This window comes from Mustela erminea, chromosome 4 (assembly GCF_009829155.1).
Source record: "Mustela erminea isolate mMusErm1 chromosome 4, mMusErm1.Pri, whole genome shotgun sequence".
Classification (NCBI taxonomy): Eukaryota; Metazoa; Chordata; class Mammalia; order Carnivora; family Mustelidae; genus Mustela; species Mustela erminea.
The window spans coordinates 132196690-132223727 of NC_045617.1; the positions used below are offsets into that span (position 1 = coordinate 132196690).

Below are 27038 nucleotides of genomic sequence, written 5' to 3' on the forward strand. Positions count from 1 at the left end.
TCATGCAGAAATAATAACAATGTGACTTTAATTTCTGAGTGTTTTTTAAATAATTTTTTTGTTTTTCTATTTTTTTTCTTTGCTCTTTAGTAACTACTCTTTTATAGTAAAGAAACACTTAAAATAACATAAAGGCTGCATCTTGATGACTTGAGGGTCTGCTTTTTCCCTATCCTCCTAGAGCTCTCATTTACTTTTTGTGATTTTTAAGGAGCCCTGGGTCAGTTTTTGTTCTAAAGCTTCTGGTCACCAAATCTGGAGACACTCTGCAAGGTGGGTGGCTAGCCGGCCGAAAGCAGAAATACTTCCAAGCTGACGATTCCGTCATAGTTCTACATTCCAGTAATTCAAGACGTCCACACCTTGCTGCTCCACAGTTCCTTAGTTCTGTGCAACACGTGGGACCACGAGCTTAAGGCCACACTTGCAGAATTCTGAGCGCACAGCTCTCCACCGTGCACAGGAAGAGATAAATGTGGCAGTTGTGTTAAGAGGCACAAAACAAAACCTAACTCATCCCTTGGCTTGTAAAGTGCTACTTAGGTTGGAATATATTCCAGTATATTCCATATAAACTTGTTTGCATGGTTTCATAAAACTCATAGATTTTTTACCAAGTTTAACCCAATTTATTTTTATATACTAAAAGTGTAGAAAAGGCAAGTTACAAGCACATCTCAAAGGCATTCATAAGTATTCTCATTAATAATAATTCAAGTTTTTCTGTCAGTAGAACATCTAGAATGACTGTCAGGGTTAAGGAAATGACAGTACAAACAAACACGGGACATCTGTAGTAAAATGCAAAAGCCTACAGTCAATTTTAGACGTTCTACTACTCCACTCAAAGAAACCAAACGTAATCTCAGGGTATTCACTGTCTCCAAGCTCCTAAAGGCATCAGACTACATAAGACTAACCTGGATTTGAATACAAAGACTTGCTTTCAGTTATCAACCAAATCTCCCTGCAGCTTTCCTTCATAGATCATTATATTACTGGCTATTTTTTTTTTTTTTCTTTCTTATTCCCCAGAAAGGTATTTTTTCAGTTACCAGTATTATCCATCCCTGGACAAGCTGAATACTGTCAATATAGATCTAAGGAGAAGCCTTGAGTAAAAGTAGTTATTAATAAAACTTTTATTTTACGTCATTACTTGGTATATTTAATAAGGATTCTTTTTTTTTTTTTTAAAGATTTTATTTATTTGACAGACAGAGATCACAAGCAGGCAGAGAGAGAAGAAGGGAAGGAGGCTCCTTGCTGAGCAGAGACCCAGGACCCTGGGATCATGACCTGAGTGGAAGGCAGAGGCTTTAACCCACTGAGCCACCCAGGCGCCCCAATAAGGATTCTTTTTGATTATCTCTCCAAACTATAACATTTTGCTCAATGAAAAATGTTATAAGATACAAACATTTATGACAGGATTTTTTTTAAAGTTAAAAAAAGGTTTTTTTTAAGTCTTTTTTTTAAAGTTAAAAACTCTAGCATCCTGTTTGAAAAAGAAGCTTCATTTCATAGCCCAGCTCCTAATTATCAAACTTCTTCTTAAGGATAATTAAAAAAAAACAAAAAAGGTAAAATGTGTTCCAATAGTCTCCCATCCTAAAAGGACTGATTGTCTTGTGCACCCCAGATGCACACATCTCACTCTGGAGATCGAGGTTCTCAATGTCAACAGCAACATACATGAATCACGAGATAGTCAATGTTCTCTGTGGCAGGGCTTCCAATTTGTACGTTTTGGTTAGGAATTCTCTCTCCACCTACTATCAAAATATTGAAGGAAATACATTTTGGCACAGCATTCATTTGAAATAAAACAATATATATATTAAAAACAAAACAGAACAACAACAACGCTGGCTTACATCTCTGGAGAACGTGGTTTAAGTTGTCCTGCATGATTTCTCTACATTTGGGAAGAGTATGTTCATTTGTTTCATGGATCATATTCTTCAAATTTTCAAGAACTCGCATTTCTCGAAGACCACGTTTTTCCTATTAAAAGAAAGTAAATTACTAATACATACTGTGTCTTAAATCTCAGTAATTACTTTCTGGGATTTCCAGCCAGGTTTTGGTTATTATGCCATTACTTATTAATGAAATTTACACAACTTTCTTCCAATTATTTGGCAATAAATGAGGTCACAACCTGGAGGCATTTTTTTTTTATTTGAAATGCTCAAAAGTTGCAATATGAGTAATATTTTTATAGCAACATTTAAAACTGGGCAGGAGAAACACTAAATGAACAGAAAGAGGCCTAGACTGCCACATACTTCATTCCGTACAGAAAAGAAATTAGACACCCTTGATCTAATTTTAATTTTGCTGTTCTTACATCAAACACATAATAATAGCTCCCATTACTATGCTGTTTTTAAATCTCATTCCATTTTTCTCAAAAATGTGCAGTAAAGGTAACAACATGTAGATACTTCTCTATACAGAAAAGAGTTAACATTGACCATTCTCTTTAGAAAGGCCTGCTTACAAGGTTGGCCTTTGGCCAGGGTCTGGGAACTGGCCCAGTAAATAGTTCCCTGCACTAGTATAAAACTTTCAATAAATGATAAGACACATCTTTTCTTCTGGGACTCTGGAATTCTGACACATGCCAGGCACAGACTGCCTACCTGACCAATTGCCAATAAAACCCCTGGACTCCTAGACTCTGGTGAGTTTCACCTGTGTTGTCACAGCTCATTGCTGCGGAAATGCCGCACATCCAGTGTGACTCCACTGAAGACTCTTGGAAGCTTCTGCCTGGTTTCCTCCAAAATCTATGTCATGCACCTGTTCCCTTTGCTGATTCTGCTCTGTATCCTTCTGCCGTATTAAAGCCTACCCACCAGTATGACCATATGCTAAGGCTTATTGTCAATTACTGAACCTGGATGTGGCCTTGAGGACCCCAGACACACCCCCTCTTCAGAAAGCGACTTTAACACCACCCCCCATCACCATCACTTGAGGGTAGGCCAGACTTAATGACTTGCTTCCAAAGAACACAGTAGGGAAAGCAAAAAATACTAACTTCACAGTAAAGACAATGAAGGCTGACATCATCAGTGATGTCATGCTGATAACATGTACCCTCTGACGTAATGTGACAAGGGCACTTCCCCAAAACCCATAACCCAGCCTAATCTTAAGAAAAACACCAGACAAACCCAGATTGGAAGACATTCTACAGGCTACTGGCCAGTATTCAAGACTGTAAAAGTCATGAAAAACAAAGAAAGATAACCGTCACAGGCCGAAGAAGATGAAAAAGACAGTCGAGTAAATGCAATGTGGTACCCTGGATTAGGTTCCAGAAGAAAAAGAGGACCGTAATGGAAAAACTGATGAAACCCAAATAAAGCCCAGTGTTTCATCAATAGTAATGTATCAATGTTAGTTTCTTAGTTTTTTACCCATTATATAAGATATTATACTTATAATTTATACTGCCTTCGTAACTTCACTGTCAGTTTAAAATTAATACAAAATAAAAAGTTCATTTAAAAAAAGAAGGGTAGTAAACTTGATTGTAGGGAAATAATAAGTTAATTGTATTGCTGAGGTTTTTATTTTGTTCTGAGCCACTCTTAGCTCTTCTTCTTCATTTTGTTTTGAGCCGCTATGGAGCAGCTACCGCCAGATTTTTACTAATTTTTCCACAGTAAAAATGAAAAAGTTATACAAAGGTTGAGAAAGAATCAAAAGTGAATCCTGTACTTATCACCAATCAACAGTTCTCAACTCCTGGCTTTTTTTTTGTTCCCTCTGTAACAATGCATACCTTCTCCTGCCCACAATTCTAGATTCTTTTGAAACAAATCCCAAACAGCACATCATTTCAACATCTTTAAAAGACAAAGACTCCTCTTTAAAAAAAAAAAAAAAAAAAAAAAAGAAAAGAAAAAGAAAAGAAAAAAGGAAAAAGAAAAAAGAAAAAAAAGTACACGGGCGCCTGGGTGGCTCAGTTGATTAAGGGACTGCCTTTGGCTCAGGTCATGATCCTGGAGTTCTGGGATCGAGCTCTGCACTGGGCTCCCTGCTTGTCAGGGATTCTGCTTCTCCCTCTGACCCTCCCTCTTCTCATGCTCTCTCTTTCTCATTTTCTCTCTCTTAAATAAATAAAATCTTTTAAAACAATGTTAAAAAAAATAGAGTAAGACCACCTCTCTGTCCCTTTCTCTCCTCACACTCACACACACACACACACACACACACACACACACGCTCAATAATAATTCTTTAATACTATTAAATATCAAGGTGGTATTCCCATTTCCTCAAGTGTCTCATTAATGTTCTTTTTTATCCCCATTTAAACCAAAATCAAAGTAAAACTTAAATATTGCAACTGATTAATATGTTTCTTAAATCTTCTTTTAATCTACAGATTCCTCCATCACTTTTTTCTTTGCAACTTGTTGGAAAAAAAAAAAAAGTGAGTCATCTGTTCTGTAGTTTCCCACAGTCTGTTATTTGGCTGAATGAACCCCTGTGGTGTAATTTAACATATCCCTTTGTCTGTTCTCTTTCCTGTAAATTAGTAGTTAGAACTAGAGGCTTGATCAGATTCAGGGTTTTGTTTTTTTGTTTGCAAGAGTATTTCAGAGGTGGGCTGTGTACTTTCAGCAGGATGTTGGTAGCATTCCGTCTTCGTTTATCAGCAGGAATACTTCTGGGAAAAAAAAATTTCCTCTCAACTATTTAGTTACTCTTAGGAATGCTTACATGTGAACGGCAAAATAAAGCACTTGATTATTTCCTCTTATTTAACAGTTAAAAATAATGATTTGGTTCCCTAGTATTCTCTAAAGGTTTCTGTTTGTTTCTACACATTCCTATGACTCACGGAATTAACATATTTGAAGTTTTCAAGCCATTACAGTATTTTTCCTTACTGGTGTTCAAACTGTCCTATCTTTGTCCCGTGGGAGCCCAGTCAAGTGGACTCTGCAATGCTTTAGACAAAATTGTATGTTTTGGGGGCGCCTGGCTGGCTCAGTGGGTTAAGGTCTCTAACTTCGGCACGGGTCGTGGCCCCAGAGTCCTGGGATGGAGCCCCGCATTGGGCTCTCCGCTGGGCAGGAGCCTGCTTCCCCCTCTTTCTCTGCCTGCCTCTCTGCCTACTTGTGATCTCTGTCTAATAAATAAATAAGATCTTAAAAAAAAATTGTATGTTCTTCAGTAGCTGCTTTGCTTTCTGATACAACTGGGTGCTCCAGGCTCACCTTGTAGATTTCTGGACTCAGACTTGGAATCAGCAGGTCTCTAAACACCACTAATATTTAGGAATAGTATTTGAGAATGAACACAGGGGTGGTCACTGCTAAAGGGTCTGCCATTATTTCTAGGGCTTTCAGTGGACAAGGCTACAAAACAGGTTATGTGCTTTTAAAAGATACATTTTAAGTTTATACTCACGAATTAAGAATAAGGTTTTTAATTACTGTTCTGTTACCCATTTCTTTGCAGTTCTTAAAAATACCAACAGAACGAAGCATTGGCTTTATCACCACTTCACTCAAATGACAATGACGACACTAGCTTCAACAAAATGATTACTGCAAGCAGCTTAAGGGTTGGTATGCTGTTGCTGCTGGGGTTCTGAAGGGATCTTGCATTAAGAACCTACCATCAAACTGCCGTGTTTCAAAGTTACTTGCAACAGAATTGCTCTCTGCATGCCAAGGCAACCATCCAGAAACACTGGTTTGTTTTTTGACGCTTTGCTTGATTTTTAGGATCTGTTCCTTAAAACTTAATTTTTTATGTAAAATACTTACATGTCTCCAAAATTACATCTATAAAAATATATATATACATTCAAAAAAGTCTAGGTTCCATGCCCTTTGCACTATATTCCTTCCTAACTCTCTCCATAGGTAACTATTTTAAAAACTTTATCTTCACCACTGTCTTAAGTATGTGGATATACATCCACATACATATGTGTATATACCCATATACACACACAGGCATGTATGTGGATGTGGATGTATTTGATGTGAAAATACTGGAGTTTGGAGTGAATGGTCAAGAAAGAATTCTTGAGGTGTCTTCAGGGCAAAAAGGTGGTTTTCTTAAAGCCTGGGGACAGGACCCGTGGGCAGAAACGGCTGCACTGGGGGTTGTGAGGATGATTGATTAGGGACAGTATAAGCCTCTAAGGAATTTGAGATCAGGCATGTTCAGGGGGGTATGGCCACAGGCATCTTCCTTTAAGAAATTTGGAAGCAAGGTTTCCAGGACCTTGAGGGACTTGCTGTTATGAGGTAAAGGTCATTTGCTACTGTTCCGTAAACCTTAGACATGAGACTCTTCAGACGTTTACCAGGGGGCCACATGCTTGGAGGACTATTGCTAAAATATAAAGAGATATGGGGGAAGAGAAAAGGAAGTTTCCAAAGCAATTTTCGTATGTTAAAGAAGACTGAAAGGATCCTGGAGATCGGGCTGGTATTAAGCTAAGGCTGCATTTTGCCCTTAGCAAAGCATAAACACAGAGGCAGTTGAACTCTGAGAAGGTCACTCTGTCTATCTCAAAGATTTGTCAATGGGCTGTAAGTTGTAAGTAAATTTAATTTTCTTTCTTTTGCCTTTATTCTCCCCATCGTATTCATTCATATGTATGTGCAAGTATATATATATATTTCCAATTCCTTCCTTCTTAAATGGAACGGACTATTCTTATGTCACTCTGAGGGAAACTCATAAACGCACATACACAACATACATAATCTTTTTCTGTGTGGTCATGTGATCTATTTGTTCTCTCTCTCTTTTGGCATCTCTTTCACTATTGAGAAGAACTCGGCGTTTTTGTTCTCACGGTTGTATTTATATTAATACTTTATATAATACCCTTGGGCTCCACTTTTTTGGTCACTGTCTACTAGTTCCCCACTATAAGCAGTATTAATATTAGGATCACCTCCTTCTCTAGCTTTCACAGTCCTGCAGGATCCAACGTGAAACAATGTCCTTTTACTCCCAGTTAATATTTATAAGGCAACAAGAGACGATATCCTACTTTTCATATGCACTTCCCTCGGCCTCCACTTTCTGCCAGACCGCATCTGCACCATCAGAAAGCAGCCACTGCGTGTTATGCTCTCTCCCTTACAACTACCATTCAGTCTCAGTTTTGTAAGTAAATATGTATTTAATGCTTACCAGCTATTGTTAGGTAGAACTCTTACCAACTACTTAGGTCATCTGAAACTCACTGTGTAAATTAGATAATAGGTTCCTCAGGAAAGGCTCATTTGAACAATATTTGCAGAGTCCAGCATGACCCAGCAACAGTGGATCTGTGGTCCCTATAGCTCAGGGTCAGTTAGGCTAGACATAAAATCCCTGGCTGTTCAAATCCATTATCTTCTAGCGTAAGGCAGATAAGTCTGTTAACAATCAGGTCTTTTTCCCCATTTTGTCTATACGCCCAAAGAAAAAATTTTTTCTATGAAATACAACAGATTAATAAAATTTCTCACTATAGGCCCTTCTGGGTTAATTTTCCCTGACAGCAGTGTGCCCTTCCGTAAAATTTCACTAGTATTTTATTTCAAGAAAGCGTTCTTGAATTTTAGTTTTCACATTTGTTCTATTATATCACTTTGGCTTGGCTTTCTTCTGTAGGGGCCGATTATCAGACATACACTGTATTGCATCTGCTGTATTTACTATCAGAAACTACTCCTTTCTCTTGAATTCTTCTTATCTCTTTCACTATGTCTTAAATTTCAAACAAGGACTATCCATTGTGTTTATTCACTCCTAAGTTCCTTCTAGTTTAGTTTTCATTCCTGAAATAATTTTTAAAATTTCTTTTTCCTGAATTTTTCACCTTAGCTTTTTTTTCCATTATTGTTTTAGCCAATCAATTTTTAGTTTTTCTGATTCTGATTTATACCATTTTTTCCTCACTTCTAATAATTTTCTTATGCTTCCCAAGCTCATTTTAAGTATTAGGGCATCTTTTTTTGTGGTCATACTTCATTGCCTTAAAGGACATTACCGTTATGGGATTTGACTCCTGCTTACTTTTAAGTGAAATTAGTTATCCTCTGTTTTTAGAAGGGAAGGGTGGTCAGGACAGCCTTTCAAATTTGGAAGTTCTAGAATCCCTTTTCCTGCTGTTTCACAAAGTATCAATCTCCTTTAGTTTCTCTGGGTGCAAGGCCTTGTTCTAGAAGGGTGTTTTGGTTTGTGAGTTTCAAACTCATAGGTAGCTTCAGCCTAAAGACTTTCCTGCGGTCTGTTACCACTCACTCAGAAATTAGAGCCTGTGAAGTTCCCTCCGAAGGTTCTACTTTTTCCTCAGAACGGCCCTTCAAGCATTCCTCATAGTAATTTTGAGGTTTTCTAGCATTCAACGCTTCACAAGACCCTCAGGAGTTCTTCCATGTCTTCCTTCTGTTTCTGATTCCACAGAAACCTTTTAGCTGTTGGTGATTTGTCTTCTGGTATTTGGGGAATATCTCGTCCCCTGGTTTTATTACAGATGTTGCTTGGTTTTGCTATCCTAGCTGCTCTATCTCTATAGACAGACTGAAGCGAAAAATCAGACCAATTATGTCAAAGCTGCTGCCACCTTGCTCCCAATGGCACTGGAATCTGAATGAATCAAGACTATAGAGATTTTTGCACTCCTTACGGTACATTTTTTCTTTACCAAGATACAAAAAAGTGGTTCTCAATTCAAATACAAAGACAATGAAAAACAGAAACGGGAGTTCTGTAGTTCTATTCAAATTATAGGTCTTACTCTAGGGTCAATGGATGGGCTCTGGGATTCCAGAATGTCCTTGAAATTGTACTCAAATTGAATAAATATGTCCTCTACATATTCTTCTGGAAGAAAAAAATTCTCCAAGAAAACCAGGATGTACTAAAGTTAAGAAACACTATCAAAGTTAAAATAAAATATAAAATTAAGAATCCCTATCAAAACACCAGTAGCGTTATTTCAGAAATAGAACAAATAATACTGAAATTTTCAAGGACCCACAAAAGAACCCAAATAGCCAACACAGTCTTGAGAAAGAAAAACAAAGCTAGAGGTATCATAATCCCAGGTTTCAAGATATACTACAAAGTTGTAGTAATCAAAACAGTACACAGAACTGGTACAAAAATCACACACAGGTCAATGGAACAGAACAGAGAGCCCAGAAATAAACCCATGTCTATATGCTCAATTAAGCTATGACAAACGAGGCAAGAAAATACAATGACAGAAAGATGGTGTCTTCAATGAGTGGTGCTAGGAAAACTACAGCCACATGCAAAAGAATAAAACTGGACCACTTTCTGACACTGTACACAAAAATAAACTCAAAATGGATTGAAGACCTAAATGTGAGGTCTGAAACCATAAAAATCCTATCAGAAAACACAGGCAATGATCTCTTTAATATTGGCCTTAGGCAAAAGCAACAAAAGCAAATAGAAGCTATAGGATTACACCAAAGTAAAAAGCTTCTGCACAGCAAAGGAAACTTACCAATAAACTGAAAAGACAAGCTACTGAATGGGAGAAGACATTTGCAAATGATACATCTGATAAGGGATTACTATCCAAAATACATAAAGAACTTATATAATTCAACACCAAAACCAAATAATCCAAATAAAACATGGGCAGAGGACCCAAATAGCCTTTTTTTTTTCTTTTTTTTTTTAAAGAAGACATATAGACAGCCAACAGACACATGAAAAGATGCTCAACATCACTCACCATCAGGGGGATGCAAATTAAAACAATAATGAGATATCACTTCACACCTGTCAGAATGGCTAGAATCAAGAAGACAAGAAACACCAAGTGTTGTCAAGGATATGGAAAAAGGAATCCTTGTGTAGTGTTGGTGGGAATGCAAACTGGTACTGTGGAAAACAGTATGGAGGTTCATCAAAAATTAAAAATAGAGGGGTGCCTGGGTGGCTCAGTCGTTGGGTGTCTGCCTTAGGCTCAGGTCACGATCTCAGGGTCCTGGGACCGAGCCCCGCATCGGGCTCCCTGCTTGGCGGGCAGCCTGCTTCTCCCTCTCCCGCTCCCCCTGCTTCTGTTCCCTCTCTTGCTGTGTCTCTCTCTGCCAAATAAATAAATAAAATATTTAAAAAAAAATTAAAATAGAATCTACTACTGGGCATTTACCAAAAGAAAATGAAAACACCATTTTTGAAGACACAGGCACCTCTATGTTTACTGCAGCATCATTTACAATAGCCAAGATATGGAAGCAACAGAAGTGTCCATTAATAGATGAATAGATACAGAAGATGTGAAATGTGCACGTGTGTGCGTACACACACACACACACACACACTCTGGACTATTACTCAGCCATAAAAAAAGATGAGATCTTGCCATCTGCAACAACATGGATGAACTTAGCAGATACTATGCTCAGTGAAATAAAGAAAGGACAGGGGCACCTGGGTGGCTCAGTTGGTTAAGCATCTGACTTTTGATTTCAGCTCAGGTCATGATCTCAGGGTGGTGAGGCTGAGCTGAGCACTGCATGGGGCTCTGTGCTCACTGGGGAGACTGCTTGAAGATTCTCTCCTTCTTCCACTACACCTTTCCCCCCAAATTAATCAATCAAGAAAAAAAAAAGGATAAAAAACATATGATTTCACTTATATGTAGAATCTAAAAAAATAATACAAAGAGCAGAAATAAATCTATAAATACAGAAAACAGGAGATGGTTGCCAGAGGGGAGGATGAGGGGGGGATGGGCAAAATGAGTGAAGTGGGTAACAAGTACAGGCTTCCACTTACGGAATGAGCAAGTCTTAGGGATAAAGGACACAGCACTGGGAATATAGTCAATGGTATTGTAATGTGAAAATGGTAGCTATATCTGTGGTGAACACAGTATAACATATAAATTTGTTGAATTACTACCTGTAGACCTGCAACTAATGTAACATGTGTCAATTACACTTCAATAAAAATAAAAATTAAAAAAGAAGCACTTACTTAAAAGGTTATTTCTTCTAGCAGACAAACTGGTGGTCTTACATTGTAGAAAGGGAGTTTGTAGCCTCCTTCATTTAAACAACAAATAGGCGCAACGATAGTGTTATATAAGACAGGATGTTAGAAATTTTCTTTCAATCGTTAAACTCATCAGTCCCCCAAGATTTAAAACCATATTTTGTATATGTGTGTATATATATGTCTATCACATGCTATATGGGACAGACTTTATCCTGATATTTAATAACCTGACAGTTACTCTAATAATCTAACCAAAAATGAGAGATCAGGATGTCATGTGAAATTCTCGTTTGTCCTGCCTTTTAAGGAATTTCTCTCCATTAATTCAACCCAACCCACATTCAAACTCATGGACACAATCCCTGCCGACTCTGTAATTACTATATTTATTTGAATCCTTTTTGAGGGGGGGCCTCTAATTTTAATCATTTTCTCTACTTTTCCCCTATAGGGGCTAACATCCATTCTTCTTTCTTAGCTCAAACACCACCCCCTCCCTGAAAATTTTCCTCCCCCCTCTGCTGGGAGTTGCTTCTGGAGTTGTTTCCTCTTGAGATCTCAAGTGCTTTGTGCTTATTTTATAATAATTCCACCATTAAAACTCACTGTTTATATGTCTTTTTTTTCCCTAGACTGTAAACTTCCTGGAGATAGACTGCTTCTTATTTATTTTTATCTATCTCCTTAACATTATTTCTGGATTCATTCTCCTCTCTTCCTATCAGTCTCCAAATACTATTTGGAGTGGTAAATGTGCCTGTAAAGACTGCTTGCTATTTCCCATCTGCTTTCTTTTTTGTTACATAAAATGCAGATGTCATGGTTAGAGCTCCCAAAGCCCCCTTGAAAGCGTAAGGATAGGAGCAACACTCCAGGACGTAGAAGGCAAAGTTAGAAGAAAAAGTTGACTCCAGCCCTGGGTATTGAGAGAAAAATAAATACTTATTAAAAAGTCACCATTTTTCAGGTTACTGACTTAGTTACTAGTAACTAAACACATTCCTTACTGATATACCTAGGTAATCAGTAACTATTCAATAAAGCATTCAAAGAATAAAATTTTCTAAAAATGAAATAAGCAACCAGAGGGGAAGAGGTGGGGGGATGGGCAAAATGGGTGAAGGGGAGTGGGAGACACATGCTTCAGTTAACAAACTGAAAAAAACAGGTCATGGGGATAAAAGGTACAGCCCAGGGAATATAATTAAGGGTACTGTGAAAGCACTGTATGACAGAGGGAAGCTACACTTGTGGGGAGCACAGCATAATGTACAGACTTGTTGGATCACTATGCTGTACACCTAAAATTGTGTGTCAACTATGATTCAATAACAAAAGCTTTTCCATTAAAAAAGAGACTTATGAAGCTAAAAAAAAAAAAAAAAAAAAAAAAAAGAAAGGAAGAAAGAAAAGAAAGAAAGAAAGAAATTTGTATAGGACCATATACCCCAAAAGCACTCCAGCAAAGCTCACTAGCAGTTCCACATGGAGAGGCCATGACCTCTCCCCTGCAGCTAGAAAGATTATGGTCCAGCAGACAATGCCGCACCCGCAGACACTACTGAACTAATGCTCACTGAAAGGGCTCTACTGAGATTTCTGTGCACCAGAATCAACGACATGGAATCATGCAGAAAAGATCTGCATAAAGTCAGGAAAAGATAGTCAACTGTCCAGAAATACTAACAAGCACAAAAAGAGAGCTTAAATATGATAGAACTTCAATAATTTACGTAATGCTGCCACCATGTGGCACTTGTTCCCCTCTTCTAGAAATAAAATTTTGTAAAGAAAAAGATGATCGTTCCCCTGCGCATTAACTTTCTGAAACACAAAAACTAGAAACAACTTTAGTTTGAAATACTAGCCGGGTTTTCTTAAGATGAACTACATTTAAATGCGAGAGAGAAGAAAGTTCTAGAAGTCCTGATAATTCTACTTCACCATTCCTCTCTGCCCAACCATGCCATCTAGGGACAAATAAGAGGATGTTATTGTCTGCAGCAAGATACAAAAGAGTTGTAAATTATGCAGGTATAAATTCAAATCAAAAGCCTCTAAAATGCTTTCAACTTTTTCCTTCTAACTTGAAGGGAAAAGTCAGAACACGATACACAAAAGTTAGTTGAACCTGATTCACAGGAAAGTTTCCACACTACTCTAGACCCTCAGGAAGACCAACTAGGAAGGTTATCATGTAAAAAGCCTGGATCAGGTATGCAGCAAGAAAAGGATTTGGGGCAGCTGAATGGCTTAGACGGTTGTGCATCCCACTCTTGGTTTTAGCTCAGGTCATGATCTCAGGGTCCTGAGATCAGCCTCCCCCCACCCCATCAGGCTCCACATAGGGCACTAGGTTCACTGAAGGGTCTGCTTGTGCCCCTCCCTCTGCTGCTCTCTCTCTCAAATTTTAAAAAAATGAAAGAAAACCATTTAAAGGAGTTATGTTACACTTGGTTGAAGATAACCACTTAAACTTAGCTGACAAGATATTTTTGAATCCTTCAGAGGTCAGTCTTTAATAACAATATGAGAATGCTTCATAACGGGTGGGTCTGTCTTCTTTACCAGGACAGCACTGGTTCCTGACATTCTGTCTCACTCAAAACAAGTGCTCAAGACACTTAAAGAATAAGCTTGTTTCTATCACACCCGGTGTGATCATTTCCTTCTCTAGTAAACATTTTTCTAATATAAGCTCATTTCATTTGCTTAGCAAATCTCTATATTCCCTAAAATGGAACTTATTCTTGTTCAAATTATTGCAAATTCTGAATTAGAACATTTTTATTTGACTGTATTTGCTACCATCTTTCTCTTAATACTAACAGTTAACAACATTCACCAAACATCTCTATGTCACGGATTTTTTAAAGATAACATACCATTTAATCCTTGCAAGAACTGTACAGTATATATTATTGCTCCCATTATTAAGTAGCCACCTTAAGCCTTAGTAAAGCAGGTGATCTTAGCTGGTAAGGAGGAAGGGCAGGATTTGAACCCAAAGATGTCAGGCTTCAAGGCCCATGTTCTTTTTCCCCTCCTCAATACAGCCTCCTTCCTGACACAGGGCCTGGTCTCACAACCCTGAGATCATGACCTGGGCCAAAATCAAGAGTCAGACATTTAACTGACTGAGCCACCCAGGACCCTGGTTTAGGCATTTTTTAATACAACAGAGAATAAGGCATTTCTATACAATGAAGAGTCCTGACTCTTATGGTACCTCTATTCTAATGAAGGAAGACAGGTAATAAATAAGTAACAAGAAAAATATCAGGTAGTTACAAGAGCTTATGGTAGGCAAAATTCTAAGATGGCCCTTAAGACCCTCACCGCACAGTGGACACATACCTACTCCCAGTTATTCAATCAAGCCCTAATCGAGGTGAAACTGTATATATATATTCTATAGATTTATTAAGGTCCCAAATCAGTTGACTTTAAAAAGGGGAGATTCTCTTCAGTGGCCCTGACTTAATCAGTGAGTCCTTTACAGAGTCTAGGCTCTTCCTGGCAAGCACGAGAGGGAGGGACTCCATGTGAGCAAGACTAATTTATGGTTTTGTTTTTGTTTTTCTGGTTTAAGTAATATGTACACCCAATGTGGGGAGTCACACGCTCTACCAACTGAGCCCAGAACCAGGTGTCCCCAATTTATGGCTTTGAAGATGGAAGGGGCCACCTGTCAAAGAATGTGAGTGGCCCCTAGGAGTTCAGAGGGGCCCCTGGCTGAGACCAAATAAGGAAATGGGAACTTCACTGTTCCAGGGAAAAGAGCTGGACTCTGAGCTTCAAATAACAACAATGCTGACCAATACCTTGATTTTGGCCTTGGATGACTCTTAAACATAAAATCCAGCCATACCATGCCCAAACTTCTTTCTCACCATGAAACTGGTAATAATTTTCATGTAGCATGATATGGGAATCATTTCTGGATAATATTGTGTGTGTCTCAGATTATCCAAATCCCACCACACAGTAATGATGATAAAGAGAGCTAGCAGTTATTTATTCCTAGATACTAAGTAATATTCTCAAATACACACACACAGACACATGCATTGGGTGCACGTGCATACCTTTGATCTTTATGCCCACCCTGTGAATCAAGTATTATGCAGATTTCAAGTAAGCTTGTTGAACCCAGAAATGGTATCTGAGCTGCAGCTGTGTCCCTCATGTGGCGTGCTCTGTGCCACAGGCTTTCTGTAGTTTTAAAGGATTTATGAAAAGGTTCTTTCCTTTTGGCAGGTTTAGACTTCCTGTCTGGTTGGGGTCTTATTTAAAAACAGCACCCCAACTCACACAGCATCATGAAATCTGTGTGTGCAACACCATTTACCATCTATCTGACAGCAGCTCAGGGCATTACTGTCTAATGCACAATGAACCAATTACACATGTGCCAAACACCAGGAATATGAACAGGATGGCAGGCTGGTGCTTCAGTATTGCTGGAGCACAGCATGAAATGCTGGGTGGCAGACGGTAAAGCCAACAAGGTAGGGGCCAAGAGAAGGCTGCTTGGACATCCTGTAGACAGCAAATATTATTAAAGGGTTTTAAAAATCGAAGTAACATCAGAGCACTCTGGCAGCATGGTAAAGACTGGATTTGACTGGGATGATGAAGCAGGAACACAAATCAGAAGGAATGGAGATACTGTGAGTAATATCCAAAAGAAATGGTCACTGAAAGTGGGCCTTAACTGGTTAAGAACAGCCAAGGATGAGGCTCATATTTTATTCTGAGTACTCTCGGTGGGTGTTGATTGTAAAACTGAGAAAAAAAATATAGAATGAATCTGGGAGACCTACACCCATCAGTCTTTAGAATCTTTTTTTCACTATATCTCATTTAAAGATGAAGAAAACTGAGATCAATAGATATTCAATACTCCAGAGTAGGCACCAGCACTTGAACCCAAGTCTCCTGCTGCTTAGTCTTACGTTCTTTCCATGAATGGTAATGCCTCTGAATGAGTTTTCCTTTGCCTGTTTTATGACCACGCGAATGGAAATCAGAGATTTTAAAATCAGAGAAATCCCCTTCTGTATATGAACACACTAATAACTAGGGCAGTATTTTTTAAAAATAAGTACTCACTTCAAATTCTTTCACAAAATAACGGGTTTCGCCTTGAATAACTGGTCTGTGATCTAAAAGCCTTGAATGAATTTCTCCAAGGTCTGTAAAGAAAAAATGAAATTCAGAGTTAATCCACGCTGGGTGGCGCAATCTCTAGGACCTCCAGTTTGTTTTGCTCTTCCCAATTCCCATGAATAGATAGGTTAAAATCTAGTTTAGACTTGGAGTGAGAGGAAATCTCATCCACTGCCAGTAAATTGGCATAAGTACTTCTGAAAGCAATTTGGCAATACCTGATAAAGCTCAGGACATGTATACCCAGCAATTTCATGCCTGTGTGCACATCCCAGAGAAACTCCTACACAGATGAAAGACATTTACAAATGTTTACTACAGCATGAGTGTAAGGTCAAAAGAAGAACAAAAGTTAACAATGGAAACATACTTAGACAATGGAATACTAAAAATCAGCTGGTAAAAATGAATACACTACAGTTACATTTATTAACACGGATAAATCCCACAACTATAACGCTCAACAAAAAAGCAAGTTCAGAAAGATAAAGCCATTGTATATATGCAGACGACACTTCCTGTTGGGACACATACAGAAGCAATAATACTAGAAACAAATGCATGAAAATGATAAAGAGCAGGGCTCCTCAGTGGCTCAGTGGGTTAAAGCCTCTGCCTTCGGCTCAGGTCATGATCTCAGGGTCCTGGGATCGAGCCCGGTATCAGGCTCTCTGCTTAGTAGGGAGCCTGCTTCCCTTCCTCTCTCTCTGCCTAACTCTCTGCCTACTTGTGATCTCTGTCAAACAAATAAATAAAATCTAAAAAAAAAAAAAAAAGAAAGAAAGATAAAGAGCAAAACCAACACATTGGTTACCTTTAGAGAGGAGGGAGAACAATGCAACTAGAGCAAGGTTCCCAGTGAGCTTTGAATGTTTATTTATTAAGATGGGTGGTGAGTGGGGCGCCTGGGTGGCTCAGTGGGTTAAAGCCTCTGCCTTCGGCTCAGGTCATGATCCCAGGGTCCTGGGATGGAGCCCCACATCGGCCTCTCTGCTCAGCGGGGAGCCTGCTTCCTCCTCTCTCTCTCTGCCTGCCTCTCTGCCTACTTGTGATCTCTGTCAAATAAATAAATAAAATATTAAAAAAAAAAAAAGATGGGTGGTGAGTGTGTATTATAGGTTTTTGTACTTTTTGGTAAGTCTAAAAAAGTTGTGAATTTTAAACTGTTTTTGGTTAAGTCATTCTACTCATTCTACTTTGTAACAACTATAAAATTTAAGAGGTAAACCTCAAACTTATTGGAGGAAATCAGATTTCCAAATAAAAACATGTAACTTTCATTTTCATTTACTGGCACAGAATACATATGGGGAAGTATGCTAAGTACAAAAATATAAAGAAAACTATTATTTCTGCTTAAGTCCTTCAATGGTTCATTACCCAAAACACTTCTGTAAGAAAATATAGGAGTTCATTAAAAAAAAAAAAAAGTTCTATGCTGAGTTAAGTTTGGGAAACATTAGATAAAATCAAGTTAGACACGTTCCTTCACCTCAGATCTTCTGGGAGCCTATAGTTTACTTATATGAACTGTTAAAGCCCAAGTGAGGGCTACAGTATGCAGAAATGTATGCACCTTATTTGGTAAGAGAACCTAAGTGGCAGAGTATCTGTTCACATTTCAATAAATACCAGCATCTCTGAAATGCAACTGGCTAACAGGCTGAAGTTCAATCCTCCTAAGAGCCACACACGGTCCTCCATGTCTGGCGCCAGCCTCTTCTCCCCACACATTGGCAATTCTGAACTAGTTGCAGTTTTCCAAACATATCAAGTCCTCATATGTCCTTGCCATAGTCCATGCTCTGGAACCCTTCCCCAATCCCTGCTCTTCCTTCAAAACTGCTCAGATACCACACTTCCTTGAAATTTTCATTTGTTCTATTCAGCTTCCTCCTAGGTTTCAAGGAGTGTCCCCACTTAATGCTCCCAAAGCACCTGGGGCAATTACTTCTGTCATACTACTTACTGTATTGTCCTGAAACTGTACCTCTCCTCCAGTGAGTATCTCAGAGACCGAATTATTTATATCATCCACAGAAGACATATGGGTTAACATGTATCTTTCTATAGGACAGAAAAGGCACTAAGCTTTGCTGATTTGAATTGGGAAGCCTGATAGAATGAGAACTTACTTGGCCTTTGGAGAGAGAATTCAGTTTTCTTTAGAAGTAGATAATGATCACCTCTTAAACCAGACAATCTCCCACAATTTAAGAGAGTAAAGATCTGGGGAGAAAATACACATGACCACAGAAATGACTAACTAACTAGTTTTGTTATAACATTATAACAACAAAGCAAGCACATTACAATGCAGGAGTCCCAAGGATTAGAAATTCTCCAAGTCTGATAGTGTAAATATAAGCTACAGATTTTCACATAAATTCACATAAATTCAACCCTAACCTTACCACATGCAAAGCATTCTTTTGTTGTCTGATACATTCTTTTGTCTTCCAAGAGTTCATACTCTAATGTGGGAGCAGGAAAGATACCGTTTTCACACAAAAGACAGAGATAAGCACTTTAACAGAAGATCAGTACACTGTGGCTACGGAACGAGAAGAAACAGTGTACTGTATAGATCTCTCATTATCTAATAAAAGAAGTTTCTCTTCTGGCCCTGAATTTCCAGGCCTTTAGTGTAATATCATATGAAACAATTTACCGCAATTTTTTTCTGATAACATCCCCAGCATTACCAAACAGATATTACTCTTCCTCATTACTTCTCAGATCCATTCCCTTGTTTTCATCCCTGCTTGTCTTGCTGGGACTATTTGAACAGTCACACCTCTCTGTAACCCATTCCACAGAGTTCTTGTCATTTGCAGTAGTGATATTTACAAAGCTGCCCAAACACTGAACTAGCACGTACAGAACTACTGCTCCTAGAGGAAATACAGGCTTAGGTTCCTGCAGGTCTCTGGCCACATTTCTGTCAAACCAAAATGTCATTTGTATCACATGGGTTTGTTTACCAACATCCTTGTAAAACATGCCAGTCTTGGCATTCCAAAAATGGCCCTTCCAATAGAACAATTTTTCCTGTATAACACTTACCAGTTATTTTTAATCCGTATAACTTCCTTTACTTGCAAGTCGAACGTTTTTCACACTGTCCCATGTCTGAAAGTGCGGCCAGCATTTAACAATTTCCTGACCTTACCCAACTGACCGTGAATTTCTTTGGCTTTCAACTTCACAACAATGCTGTCCACTACGCTCTCTCAATCACCTCAGGAATCCACAGATACAGCTGCTATCCTATATAGTGCATCACACACTATAAATGATACTTTGTCACTCTCCAGAGTGGCCTAACACACAAATTGGTAGATGTCCTTCCTTTTTCCAGATTGTTGACTGATTAACATTTACTAGCACCAAACAGCACTCTAACGGATACCTGAAAAAAACTTCTCTAATACAATTCTCTTTCTCTGTAAGGCACACAGCTTTCTTAGGAAAACTCAGCACTATACGCCTTGGAGATCATTCTAAAAAGCAGAATCACCATCAAAAAGCACAAAAATGTGAAAAATATGGCACTAAATAAAAAGTTAAAAGGACACTTGTGTGTAGTATAAAAGCTAACACAAAAAGCAGGGCATTGCCTTGCTTGGTCTCAACTATAAATGTGCATGTAGGGAGATTCAAATTTGCCTCTATTCTATGCACCTGGGAATAACCATGAAAGCACCATCAGTATTGAATCTGGAGTTACAAATTCATTTTAGCAATTAGACAAATTCACAAACACCCAATCCACAAGATAAGGATCCATGGTCATTTGCCTAACTGCTTTATTTGAAATACAAATCAGGGCACCTGGGTGGCTCAGTGGGTTAAGCCTCTGCCTGCAGCTCCAGGTCATGATCTCAGGGTCCTGGAATGGAGTCCTGCATCAGGCTCTCTGCTCAGCAGGGAGCCTGCTCCCTTCTCTTGCTCTCTGCCTGCCTCTCTGCCTACTTGTGATCTCTCTCTGTCAAATAAATAAATAAATAAATAAATAAATAAATAAATAAATAAAATCTTTAAAAAAAGTAAGTAAATAAAGTAAAATAAAAACCAAACCACACAATTCTCACACTTACTGTTGGATGGCTTCCTACCATTCAAAAAAAAAAAAAGTCCAACCCCCTTAAAAAAAAGGCAAGAAGTCTTCTATGATCTGATTTCCACCAAACTCCACCTCTCTCAGTCACACTGTAGCAATGTAGTTTCCCAAACATGCCATGCTGTTTGAAGCCTCCACACCTTTAAACATGCTGTTCTAAACTCAATCCAAAGGAGCCTTGCCCTATTTTCTTAACTGTTAACACTTGACTCTTTAAGACTCATCTCAGACACTCCAGTGTACAGGAAGCCCTTCCTGTTTCCCAGTCCTTACCTCTTAACACCCAAACCATGGGCCAGAAACCCTTAAAGACCTAGGGTACAAGGTCAGAAATCATTTATTTATGTTTCCCTTTCACTAGACTCTGGCAATAAAATTCAACAATGATATGTTTGCAACCAATGGTCTTCGCACGAGGATGAACTAAAAACAGATTTTCAGAATGCAAAGAGAAAATGGTCCCATAAAAAAGGCCAAGGAAATTCTACATGTATTTGTAATTAAAACTCAATTTTCAATTAACTTGAAAAATTTTCTTTGAATTACCTTTAAAAAAATCAATGAACATTTTTGAAAAACTATGCATCAAAGGATACAATCAAAAGAGTGAAAAGGCAACCCATGAGATGGGAGAAAACAGAAGCAAATCATCCATGAGCAAGGGGGTTAATATCCAGACTATACAGAAAACACCCAACAACAACAAAGAATTACCTGATTGAAAAATCGCCAAAGGACTTGAATAGACATTTCTCCAAAGATATACAAATGGCCAATGTGCACATAAATAGATGCTCAACATCACTAATCATTAGGAAAATGCAAACTAAAACGATAAGACAGGACTTCATACCCATTAGAAGGGCCACTGCCAAAGACACAGAATAGCATGTTGGTGAGGAGGTGGAGAACCTTTTGAGTGAGACTGTAAAATAGCGCAGCCACTATGCAAGACAGTATGGTGATTGCTCAAAAAATGAAAAACAGAATTATCACTTGATCCAGTGATTCCAGTTCTGGGTCTACACTCAAAAGAACGGAAAGCAAGGGCTCACACAGGTATCTGCATATCGATGGTCAAAGCAGCATTATTCACAGCAACAAAAGGCGGAAGCGACCCAAAGGTTCACCCAGAGATGAATGGATACATAAAATATGGTCTATACATATGGTGAAATAATATTTAGCTTTTTAAAGAAGGATATTCTGACACACGCTACGACATGGATACACAGTGGGGACATTATACACAGTGAAATAAGCCAGTCACAAAAGGGCAAATATTGCATGATTTCATTTACATGAATTATCTAGAGTAGACACATACAGAGTCAGAAAGTAGAACAGTGGTTGCCAGGGACTCGAGGAAAGGAGGGGATGCGGAGTTAATGAATCACTGGTACCATGAGTTTCAGTTTGAGATGGTTGATGGTGAGGGCTGCCCAACAATGTGGATGTCCTAATACCACTGAACTGTACACTTCAGAAAGGGCTAAGATAAATTTTATGCTACATGTATTTCACTGCAATTAAGAACACTTTTAAGTAGCAGGTCACTTAAGATAACATAGGGAAACATTTATAATTTAGCCCTAATACTCATGCACTACTCCCACACTCATCAGATTTAAGAGACAACCTGAAGTCTAGAAAAACAGCCACAGCCAGCTGTGCTGGAGCGGTCTACCATCCTGACAGATGAAGTTAAAATGAAATGGTCAGCAACTGAAGGATGTCATTCCCCTGATAGTGAAGGACTCTAGCATACTATGAGGGCTTCAACTGCTGCAAGATGTTGGGACAGGCGGGATCAGCATAAGGTTAAGAAAGGATAAGGATAAAAAACTTAAAAAAAAAAAAAAAAGAAGAAAAGGATGAGTATGAGAAAGTACAGAATCTGTCAAAGATCCTGCTACCAGAACACAGGGTTGTTCTGAGCTTTGGGAATCAAATACTCAGGTTCGTGAGAATCCAGAATGTAACCTTCTCCCAGAGCAAAGCAGACAAGACAAACGGACATCTGTATACGTGTAGGGCGCTTTAATGTTTTAAGATGTTTTCATGTAAGTTATCTCATGGATGTTTACTCCTCTCATGATCCAGGAGCAGAAAGGGGTGGAGTAAGTAAAGTGGACCACCCGAAGTCACACAACTCCTCAGCGACCCTCAGCGGGGCGCAGGCCCTTCCCGACTCCCCAGCTCCACGCCTCCCTAAGCTTTACAGAACCGTCGTGAGGCAGCGTCCAAAGAAGCTCGGTGCTCAAAAGTCCCCGGCAAGGGAAAGGGGCGAAGGGGCGGGGCCCAAGACTCAGGTCCGCGGCTTTTTCGAAAAAGTAAGAGGGATTGGGTTGGTTGGTTGTTACTGGGATGCACCTGGCGTAGGAAACCAGGCAGGCTCTGGCCACCACTCCCCCAACCTCCCACGAGCCCAAGGCCGCCCGGAAACTGGGGGTCGTCCTGGGGAGCGGCCCCGGGTCAGAGGGTGCAGCTTGGGAGGGGGAGTGGCGCCGGGCTCCACCACAGCGATAGCCCTACCACTCCGTACCCTTGATAATGAGATGCGCTGGCGAGCCCGCGGTTCCCAGCGAATCCTTCTTCTTGTCGCCGCCGCCCGGGGTGGCCTCACTACCCACAGGAGTCTCCGTCCCTCCGCCACTCATCGCGATCTGCTCCGCCCACCCGCCTCCGCGTTGCGCCTGCGTAGATCTGCGCTGCCCGCCTTCCGGGCGCGGGTTTTGGGCGTCATCAAAGGGCGTAGGGAAAGCTGAGTCTCCTTATCGCGCAGGTGCGTTCGTGTAGCTAGAGATGGGGGCTTTAAGAAGCAGGTGCCGCCATGCTGGGTTAGGGCAGATGCTGCCGGAATTGGAACGTTACCGTGAACTTCTGTTAATTTCTCCTTGAACTCGCCGGAATTTGTTCTAGTTTAGAGAGGTTGGGAGAGAGGGGTTACAGTCGCAGGTTATTAAGAGCGGTAGAAGTATATTATCTCTATTATTACCTGCCACCAGTATTTTATAAAGCATTTAGACGTGCATTGCCACGTTTGGTCATCATAGCAGCTCGGGAAACCGGTTTTATCATTTCTAACAAATGAAGAAACAGGGTTAAAGGCTAAGTAACTTGCCCGAATCACTTAGGCTCATTCGTGCCCATGTGGAAGAAAAAGAATGTGTTCTTGGTATTTGTATGTACAAAGTTTCAACCGGTTGTTATATGGTCTAAGATAAAATACATGTAATTATGAAAGGGACCGGTTTGCTAGGCAGCTTTGAATTGTGGTCATGAAGTGTCAGCTTTGGAGCTGTAGGTATCTAATGGCTGCGGTTTGTTAAACTTCATAAAGTTCATCTTGTAATCTCAACAAATCTTCATGTTTGTTCTAAGGACAATGTGCAGCTTTGCAGTGGCTCCTTCAATTCTTGTGTTCATCCTGTCGTTCTTTCTAAGAATCATCCAGTCTCCCCTTGTCCCTCTCTTTCTGTACACCTCTTACCCTCCAGGGTCTTGCAGCCTAGTGCTGAAGAAGGAACATAACCCAACGTTTAGAATATGAAGTCTGTAAATGATAGCATGCAGGAAGGTACAGTACACATGTGGGACACCTGGAAGTGGGAGGTGGCCAGGAAAGACTTCCAGAGGAGGCACATATTTGTCCTCAGAACCGGAATGAAGAAGTATTAGTCAGGTTGAGTGAGGAGAAGAAATTAGGGTTTTCTAGCAGAGGAAATAAGCCCAAAGGCAAAGATGTAGAAAATAGACGAATTAATGCACAAAATGTACACCTGGTTAATTGCAAGTTGTTGAGTCTGGTTTGTAACCTTTCTAGTCCCAATTTCATTTCCTTAGTTTTAGCATCAACCTCAAGAAAATGTAATTATTTTTAAAGCCCTTCATTTTTCTCCCCACTTCTAAGTACTTTTCTTACTCAAGCTTTCTTCTGCACCTCCAAGCCTAAATTTCCTTTTAGCTTGTCTTCTTAGGGTCTTCGAAATACTGAAAAACCTGAAAAGTCTCACTATAGTACAGAGAGGTTAATGCTTCTTCCACATTAGTGTGGCTGTTAAATATGCCGATTATAGGTTCCACATTCAAAAATTCTGTTTCGGTAGTCCTGGGGTAGCAGCTACCTCCCCTTACCCAACTGCTGATTGCTTATAAGTGAGAGAAGAATTCTAGTTAAGACTTTAAAACTAGACAGAACTGGATTGAAGTTCTGGCTCTGCCACTTGCCTGCAGTTCCTTCACTGTAAAATAGCAATAAAATATCCATTTGTAAGGTTGTGATGATTAAAGAAGATAATACCCATAAAGCCCTTAGTACAATGCTTGGTACATAGCAAATGCTCAATACATGTTATTATGACTACTATAATTTCCTCTATTTCCTTTTAAAGCCCTGTATAAACTGTTCTCATTCTTCCAATCCACATTTACCACCCACCACTAAAAAATCTTGTACTATTTTTTAAAAGATTTTTATTTATTTATTTGACAGACAAAGCTCATAAGTAGGCAGAGAGGCAGGCAGAGAGAGAGGAAACAGGCTCCCTGCTGAACAGAGAACCCGATGCGGGGCTCGATCCCAGGACCCTGAGATCATGACCTGAGCGGAAGGCAGAGGCTTTTAAACCCACTGAGCCACCCAGGTGCCCCAAATCTTGTACTTTTTTTTTTTTTCTTTAGCACTCTACAATCTATAAAATGCTAGCATATATCATATGCCATGTCTCTAATCTTCTCAGGAAGATTCTCGTGAATCTTCTCACAAATCTCAACCTCTAGTTGAGGTAGCTATTAAAATACCCACCTTGATTAGTAAACTGAGGGTCAGAGGACATGGTAGAGGATCCAGAAATGACCACAGTGATTCCTTCCCTCCCTATGTACACATGCAACATGCTGCTTTTTCCATCAAGAGATGGAGTTTGTCCCCTCCCCACCCCACCTTGAAACTGGACTGGCTTTGCTATAGCTTGGACAGATAGAACATGGTGGCAAAAATGTGCTAGTGCTGGGCCTTGAAACACCTGGTAATTTTTACTTTTGCTCTCTTGTCAGGAAGTCCAGGCTGTCCTGCTGTAGGAAGGCCATCACGTGGAGAAGCACTGGAAGATAAGACATCACATGTAGAGACAGGCTCTGTGGGGGAGAGCTGAGACAGCAAGCAGTCAGCACAAGGCCCCAGATGTGTGAGGGGCCCTTCTTGGCTCTTTTCGTCCCAGCCATCAGCCTTTTTGAATGCAGTCCCACGACCTGCAGTGGGCCTGATCAACACCACACGAAGTCAGAAAACTACCTCATCTGACCACGGTATTGTGAGAAAGAATGAATTTTGTGGGGGAAATAATACATAGGTAAGAAATAGTAAAATTTTTGAGAAATGATAAATAAATAAATTCACTAAATGGTGTGTGTTTCAATTATGTCCACCTCTCCTAGATAGAATTTACGATGGGTTCCAGTAATCCACATGCTCCCATAAGATGGCATCATAGCTATCAAATAGCAGAACAGTAGCTCTGGTCTTTAGCGATGTAGCAAAGCCCAGTCAGCTAGGGGGTCTTTCCACTGTGCCATGACGATGCCAGGCATATTGCTGCTGCTTCTCTTTAGACACTCCCTTCCTGGAATGCTTTCTTTGCCCCTTCTGCCTATTCAATTCAGTAAGGTTTATTATGTTGTATGATAAAGACTTGGGCCGATCTTTGTTCCTGGTTGCTTGGAGATAACCTCTAAATCTTTGGAATATCTCAAGTGACAGCAGTGTCTTTGTTATTCATGGTGGTCTGAGTTTATGCTAACCAGCTCACTCTCAAGGGCCCTTAGATGGCTTGGGGATGGGTGTTGGCCATGCTTGAAGACCAATGGGTGATTAGAGGGTTGGGGCTTTGAGCCACATAGTAACAGTCTGACCTCTGGGGAGGGGACGGGGACTGGAGACTAAGTTCAATTACACGGTCAATAATTCACGTATCCACGCATAAGTAATGAAACCTCCGAAAACAACTCCTGGACACAGAAGCTCCAGTGAGTTTGATAATCTCCCTCTGATGTATCTAGAAGGTGGGGTATATTGAGGATACAGAAACTTTGTGTTTGGGACCTTCCCACATCTCACGCCATGCATGTACTCATTTGGTTGGTCCTGATTTGTATCCCTTGGAATAAAACCATAATCATTAAGTACAGTACTTTCCAGAGTTCTATGAACCACTCAAATGAATTACTGAACCCAAGAGGGTAGAGTGGGAACCTCCACAATCTGTAGACCACTGATCAGAAACATGGGTGGCTTGGGAACCTGGAGTTTGTGCCTGGTGTCTAAAGGGAGGCCAGTCTTATAGGGAATGGTGTCCATTCCCTGTGGGGTGTAAGCTAATTCCTGTAATCAGTGTCAGAATTGGGTTTCAATTGAACAAACACCTACACGGCACCCATGATAGGCCAGATAATGTTGTAAAAGCTCTATACATACTAATTCATTTAACCGTCATGTCAGTCCTTTGAAGTAGGTATTATTATTATTATCCTCATCTTACAGATGAGGAGGCTGAGGCACAGAGAAGTTAAATGACTGCCCAACCTTCATGTGGCAGAAACAGTCTTGGTCCCTGTGCATGTGTTTTTGTGTAGATGGCGGGTGAGGAGAGAGTAGGGAAGGGAGATTGGGAAGGAGAGATGAGAGAAGCCATTCTATTTATCACTATATGATTACTCT

General features: G+C 39.8%; 2 protein-coding genes across 3 annotated transcripts in view; both read right to left on the reverse strand.

Moving 5' to 3' along the window:
* BLOC1S5 (biogenesis of lysosomal organelles complex 1 subunit 5) overlaps positions 1-23065 on the reverse strand; it is a 43742-nt gene extending 20677 nt beyond the window's left edge. Inside the window, exons 1-3 of one of the 2 annotated variants that reach the window (XM_032341061.1) lie at positions 22866-23065; positions 16141-16223; positions 1878-2007 (exon numbers count right to left, since the gene is read on the reverse strand). In XM_032341061.1, the coding sequence (XP_032196952.1) occupies positions 1878-2007; positions 16141-16223; positions 22866-22980 (328 nt within the window). In that variant the 5' untranslated portion in view covers positions 22981-23065. The remainder of the gene's footprint in view (positions 1-1877; positions 2008-16140; positions 16224-22865) is intronic. The other variant, XM_032341062.1, reaches the window with a different exon arrangement.
* A 77-nt stretch (positions 23066-23142) lies between these two features.
* EEF1E1 (eukaryotic translation elongation factor 1 epsilon 1) overlaps positions 23143-27038 on the reverse strand; it is a 32886-nt gene continuing 28990 nt past the window's right edge. The window contains exon 4 of the mRNA XM_032341065.1: positions 23143-23238. Within this exon, the coding sequence (XP_032196956.1) occupies positions 23191-23238 (48 nt within the window). The 3' untranslated portion in view covers positions 23143-23190. The remainder of the gene's footprint in view (positions 23239-27038) is intronic.